Raw genomic sequence first — 6,920 nt, 5'->3', positions numbered from 1 at the left:
GGCGGGTGTGTTGGGGAAAGGGGCGGTGTTGGACCACTTTGGGGGGAGAGCGGGTGGGGACATGCAGGGGGGTGCAGTGTTGGACGGGGTTGGGGGAGGGGGGGTGGGGCTTTGCATGTGGTGTGCTGCTGCCTCATCTCCTGAACGGGGAACGGACCCAACAGAAAACTCCGAGCCCCAGAGGAAAGGCACTGAATCAATTAACCGAATAATCAATTATCCGAACGAAATAGTGCCCACCCATCTCATTCGGATAATCGAGGTTCCTCTGTGTATAGTTCAGGTAGTTTGTCTATAACAAGATGGTTATGTTCTTGTGCAACCCCACCTTATAGAAACATCACACTTTAGAAACAGTGTTGGCAATGTAATCGTGTTAAAACCAGTGTCCCCAATTCATCAGCCGCGTTACAGTAAATCTGTGTTAATGAAACGTGTGTTACAGCAGAACGACTGTAATTTATATTTACGGTGCATGCTATACCTCAGGAAAAGTTCGTAGTTTGACATGGCGATGACTTTATTGTTGCTCTTGTGGTTCATTCTGTATTTCCAAAACTGTGAAGAAATAAAATTGAACTTTTCAGTGAGGCACATCCCTCACACATAAACTCCATGCGTTCCACCCACTGTCTCGCCCCATCCATTAGCCCCCAGATCACAGCCCTGGGTAATACAGTCTCCCGGAGAGCAGGGAGCCCAAAGGATCAATGCTCACCTCAGAATGGATTTACCAAACTCAACGGTATTGTGCTGAGGAATGGTATGGGGGAGGATGGGGCAGGGTGGCGAACTATTGGGCAGAGGCTGTGATAACCGGCTTCTAATTGCCCCCTGGGTCTGTGGATTTGTGATTCTGATCCATGACCTCTTGCTGTGTCTATGGACAAGGATCCCACTGAGAGGTGACCTTACAGAAGTTTATAAACTCATGAGCGATATAGAATGGTAGGTGTCTTTTCCCCCAAAATGGGGGATTTCAAGACTAGAGGGCAGGGTGAGAGGAGAGAGATCTAAAAGAGACATGAGGGGCAATTATTTTACACGGAGGGCGGCTCACATGTGGAATGAACTTCCTGAGGAAGTGATGGATGTGAGTACAGTTACAACATTTAAAAGACATTTGGATAGGGACATGAACAGGAAAGATTTGGAGGGATATGGGTCAGGAGTAGGGACTGGTTTAGTTTGGGATTGTGTTCAGCATGGGCTGGATGGACCGAAGGGTCTGTTTCTGTGCTGGATGACTCTATGAGTACATTTCACTATTCATTTAGTTCAAAACTGCTCTGAATCATGATGCGTTGTCTCCTTTTTCTCCTGTGATATTTAATCCCCTTGCCTAACGATTCTGCTATCATCCTGAATGTTTTTCCAGTGACTGGTTAATCCCTCCTGGAGGTGAGCAATCCCTGCTCCAGCTGCCAACACAACTCGCGAGATTTTAATACCTTCACTCCTCCAACCCCTCCTGTGATAAGCTCATCAGTCTCCGGGTTGAATATTATCGACTTCACCAATTTCAGGTCCAAATTCAGAACTGTAAATGTTTCAACAAAATCCTTGTTGTACACCTGCAGGCGGGTCAGGGAACAGGTCAGCACTAACATCACCACAACAAAATATTTTGTCAAACATCTTCCTCTCGCAATCCCAGCACAATACGCAAGAATACCAATGGAAGGAGAAAACTGACATTTACAGAGTATGAGAGGGCAAGTGCTGATTGGTGAACTCTGAGTTCAGTAAAAGTCCATCAATGTTGGACCAGCCTCTGTCTCTCACTGTCCCTCACCTCCCCCCACCAACACTGACCACACTAACCCCATCACTACCTGATCAAACTGCCATTCCCCTCATTTCTAATTCTTCTTTAAGCAAGTGCTCAAAGCAAATAAGCACTTTTCAATAAAATAAAATCCCCAAGGACTGCAGATGCTGACGATGCAAAACAAAATTGGAAACTCGAGGGAAGCCTGGGAGAAATCCAACAGGTCTGGCAGCATCTGTGGGGAGAGAAACATTTCGGCTCCCGAGACCCTTCTTCAGAACCGGATAAATGAGAAAAGACCCTGAGCTTCCAGTTGCCTGACACTTTCACCCCCCCCCCCCCACACTGTTCCCTGGCCGAGATCTCTGTCTCAGTTTTGCTGCAGGGCTCCAGGGAAGCTCAGTGCAAGTCGGATGAACAGCACCTCATCTTCCGCTTGGGGACGCTGCAAACCCCAGGACTCAATATCGAGTTCAATAATTTTAGAGTCTGAACTTCCCCATGTGCTTTACCCAACCCCATACACCTGACCCTGTCATGGCAAGTTCTATAAAAGATGGGTACATGAATAGGAAAGGTTTAGAGGGATATGGGCCAAACACAGACAAAGGGGCCTAGATTTGTTTGGAAAGCCTGGTCAGCACAGACGAGTTGGACCGAAGGGTCTGTGTGACTCTATAACTCACTGGCTGCTTTCAATACAATCGAGCTATTTTCACCTTCTCATAGTCCCCATTACCAGCTTTCCTTTCTCCCCAGCTCACCACCATCCATCCCTTTGTCTGCCTAATGGTCGTTCTCTTTCTCTGGGCTCCACCTATCTGCTCACTCCTTACCCCTCTTCACCCCGTGTCTTCAGCATAAATACCCCCCACATTTTCCTCGCTGCTATCTGCTCTGCAGAAGGGTCACTGGACCTGAACCGTTAATTCTGTTTTCTCTCCACACCACAGATGCTGCCGGACCTGCCGAGTTTCTCCAGCTATTTCGGTTTTTGTTTCAAGCACTTTCTGATGTCCGGTGACATTTCTCTCCCAGGGTTTCCCTCAGAAGAATGTCCGGTCCGAAGCTGTCACAAGGGGACAAGATCCTGGTTCATGGAGAGCTGGTAATACTCGACAGGCCTCTAGCAGCTTCCAAACAGTCCTTAAATAACACCTCTTCTGCATTAACCTCAACTTATCCTGCTGCCTGAGTCCTGACTAGCACCAATTCCCATTCCCAACTGTGCTTGACGTTACACCAGTTGGTCTTATTTTAAAATTCATTCCAAATCCCCCCATGGCCTCACCCCTCCCTTTGTCTGTAATCTCTTTCTAGATCAGAGTGGTGCTGGAATAGCACAGCAGGTCAGGCAGCATCCGAGGAGCAGGAAAATCCTGATGAAGGGCTTTTGCCCGAAACGTCGATTCTCCTGCTCCTTGGATGCTGCCTGACCTGCTGTGCTTTTCCAGCACCACTCTGATCTCCAACATCTGCAGTCCCCACTTCTGCCCTGCAATCTCCTTCAGCCCCACAAACCCTCCACGTTCCTCCAATTCTAGCACTCTCCTGTCTCCCCTTCAGTGACCATGCCTTCAGCTGCCTGAGCCCCAGCTTTGGGAGTTTCTATAAAGAAGAGGGTCCTTACTTTCAGTGAACAATCCTTCCTCAGGGCAAAGTAGGTGTTGAACTTGCTGCAGTAGATTATTTGTCTTAAAATGCCGTAATTGTGTTTGGGAAATTCCAACTCTCTTTTACCTGCACAGAAACAAGAGGATTAAGAAGCTTAAAAAGATTGAGACAGGAGACAGTCTCTTTTCCAAATGTGTGCCACATGAATTCCCCACCCCAAAGACAAACACACAAAGGAAAGGACTTACATTTACATTTCACAATCTCTGAAGGTCCCAAGTAACTAATCTGTCCATTCATGGGATGTGGGAGCCATTGGCTGGGCTCAGCATTTATTGCCTGTCCCTAGTTGCCTCTTGAGAAGGTGGGGGTGAGCTGCCTTCTTGAACCGCTGCAGTCCATGTGCTGGAGGTAGACCCACAGTGCCCTCCTTAGGGAGTCATGATTTGGAGATGCCAGTGTTGGACTGGGGTGGACAAAGTTAAAAATCACACAACACCAGGTTATAGTCCAACAGGTTTAATTAGAAGCACACTAGCTTTCGGAGCGTCGCTCCTTCATCAGGTGGTAAGGAGCGATGCTCCGAAAGCTGGTGGGCTTCCAATTAAACCTGTTGAACTATAACCTGGTGTTGTGTGATTTTTAACTCCTTAGGGAGGGAATTCCAGGATTCTGACCCAGCAACACTGAAGGAACGGCGATATATTTCCAAGTCAGGATGGTGAGCGGAGGGAAACTTGCAGTGTTCCCATGTATCTGCTGCCCTTGTCCTTCTAGATGGAAGTGCTCGTGCGTTTGGAAGGTGCTGTCTGAGGATCTTTGGTAATTTTCTGCAGTGCATCTTGTAGCTTTCTTTTATTATTGATTCATGGGATGAGAGTGTCACTGTCCGTCCTCAATTGCCCAGAGGGCAGTTAAGAGCCAAACACATTGCTGTGGGTCTGGAGTCACGTGTAGCTTTCTTTTATTATTGATTCATGGGATGAGAGTGTCACTGTCCGTCCTCAATTGCCCAGAGGGCAGTTAAGAGCCAAACACATTGCTGTGGGTCTGGAGTCACGTGGAGACCAGACCAGGTAAGGATGGCTGTTTCCTTCCCTAAAGGACATTAGTGACCCAGATCCTGACAATTGACAATGGATTCATGGTCATCACTAGACTCTTCTAGATATTTCATTGGATTAAAATGCCACAGTATGTCATGGTGGGATTTGAACCCAGGTCCCAAGAACATCACCTTGGTCTCTGGATTAATGGTCCAGTGATAATACCATTAACCCATTGCCTCCCACTAAATGGCCCACACTGCTGCTCTTGAGTGTCAGTGGTGGGGGAGGGAGTGGGTGTTTGTGGATGTGATGTCAATCAGGTGGGGGCTGCCTTACAGCCAATGGGATACTCTGTAAAGTCCAATCCCTGTTGCATTGTAGGAAACACAGAAGTCAATTTGCACTCAGCAAGCTCCTACAGGCAGTAACGTGATCATGATTTGACGAGCTGCCAATTACTCTTGGTACAATACACGTGTCCATCTTTGAAAGAGTGCATTGGTTTCTTGCACGTTACCTGAGAGGACATGGCTCAGGATCTTACCTGAAGGGCAGCTTGTCAGACAGTACAGCAGTCCTGGTATGGAGGGAAGGTCTTACGCGGAAAGGTTGAAGGACTTGAGGCTGTTTTCGTTAGAGAGAAGAAGGCTGAGAGTGTCTTAATTGAGTCATATAAGATAATCAGAGGATTAGATTAGATGGACAGGGAGAGTCTTTTTCCTCGGATGATGATGGCGAGCACACGGGGACAAAGCTTTAAATTGAGGGGTGATAGGTATAGGACAGATGTCAGAGGTAGTTTCTTTACTCAGAGAGTAGTAGGGACGTAGAACACACTGCCTACAACAGTAGTGGACTCACCAACTTTAAGGGCATTTAAATGGTCATTGGATAGGCATATGGATGAGAATGGAATAGTGTAGGTTAGATGGGCTTCAGATTGGCTTCACAGGTCGTTGCAACATTGAGGGCTGAAGGGCCTGTACTGCACTGTAATGTTCTGTGTTCACTTCCTTACCACTGCAGGCATTGGCAGTGTTAGACTGTGTCATGGGCTCAAGACTCAGGAGTCAAGACTTAACCCCACAAACATTACACCTAACAGATGTGGGAGTGTCATCCACTGAAGCTTCCAAACACTGTCTAAATCTGATCTTACTGTAACCCTCCCTCAGGAAGTCAGGAGGAACCTGAACGTCAGGGTTAAAGGTTACCCAGGCACATGCTTACCTCCACCCCCGGGATCGAGAGACCAGGTCATACAGCCCAGACTGTCCAGGATGATCAGCTTATGGAGTTTAGAGTTGTAGGTAACTGGAGAGCAGAGCAGGTAATGAGTTCAGTACAGTCAACACATCTTTAAAATTGTCTGTGTTTATGAAAGGCTGTGTCTCCCAAACTGACACCATGCAAATGTGGGAGAACATTCAGCCCATCACATTTGTGATATTTCTTTGACATGTTTTTCTAATTCAGCGCGGCACTCAAATTCAGTCCCCAATGAAGCTGCAGATAAGTCCTTTTGAAATATGCGCACTCCCCGGGTGACAAGTGGGCTCCATTTCTGACTACATTCTGCAGTCAATTTGTACACAAGTCAGAACACGCTGTAGGACAGGGTTAAGCCTTGGGGAAGGACGAGCAAACGTCGTTGTCTGATCCTTAAAATTAATATTCATATCAGATCTCGCTTGTACATACAAAGGCTCATCTGTCAGAACTTTGTAAATCAGGGACTGCCTGCACATGTCCAGTTTCTTTTTAGAATTCCAATTTTTCATTCGCGAAAAGAAGGTTGACTTAATAGAGACCTATAAGATAATCAGAGGGTTAGATAGGGTGGACAGTGAGAGCCTTTCCTCAGATGGTGAAGGCTAACATGAGGGGACATAGCTTTAAATTGAGGGTCACTGGCAGTAACCTCTGTTATGAAGTTTTTGCAAAATTATGAGGGGCATGGATAGGATAAATAGACAAAGTCTTTTCCCCGGGGTTGGGGTCAGCATGGACAGGTTGGACCGAAGGGTCTGTTTCCATGCTGTACATCTCTATGACTCTATGGCTCTATGACTCTGTGTGTACTGTACCTTTAAGAGAGAGTAACTGCTGTCAAGACAGAAACGTGTGGAGAGGTAACATCTTACTCTCCAAGAAATTATGAAACACTCTCTATCAAAGGTACTTTTTCATATGAAACATACTCACAGTAAAAAGACGACCCAGGGACATCGTCAGCCAGAAGAAGAGAGACCGAAAGTGACAATGGCTGTGTGGGTTTGAAATTACATTGATGTAATTTTAATAAGTGTCTTACTGGAACAGCATTTTGTTGTAGAGTTGGAGGCAGGTAATAGCAGTTAAGAGAAGGAGGGGGGGCTTAGAATTGTGAATAGTTGTAGTTTAATGTTCACTTTTAGAGTTAAAAAAACAAGTTAATGTTAATGTTTTTAAACAGTGGAATTTGGGAGTTCTCTGTCAATCATATT

The 6,920-nt window shown here is 46.4% G+C and overlaps 1 protein-coding gene across 3 annotated transcripts in view; it reads right to left on the bottom strand.

Annotated features, from left to right (window-relative positions):
- LOC122559185 overlaps positions 1 to 5,828 on the bottom strand; it is a 14,479-nt gene extending 8,651 nt beyond the window's left edge. For all 3 annotated transcript variants that reach the window (XM_043708564.1, XM_043708565.1, XM_043708566.1), the window contains exons 1-4: positions 5,665 to 5,828; positions 3,402 to 3,511; positions 1,452 to 1,574; positions 485 to 558 (exon numbers count right to left, since the gene is read on the bottom strand). In XM_043708564.1, coding sequence (XP_043564499.1) covers positions 485 to 558; positions 1,452 to 1,574; positions 3,402 to 3,511; positions 5,665 to 5,695 — 338 coding nt within the window. In that variant the 5' untranslated portion in view covers positions 5,696 to 5,828. The remainder of the gene's footprint in view (positions 1 to 484; positions 559 to 1,451; positions 1,575 to 3,401; positions 3,512 to 5,664) is intronic.
- Positions 5,829 to 6,920: the final 1,092 nt, after the last annotated feature.

Source organism: Chiloscyllium plagiosum, chromosome 18 (genome assembly GCF_004010195.1).
Source record: "Chiloscyllium plagiosum isolate BGI_BamShark_2017 chromosome 18, ASM401019v2, whole genome shotgun sequence".
Lineage (NCBI taxonomy): Eukaryota > Metazoa > Chordata > Chondrichthyes > Orectolobiformes > Hemiscylliidae > Chiloscyllium > Chiloscyllium plagiosum.
The sequence above is the reverse complement of the archived record's forward strand: the minus strand, read 5'-3'. Positions and strand labels throughout refer to the sequence as shown.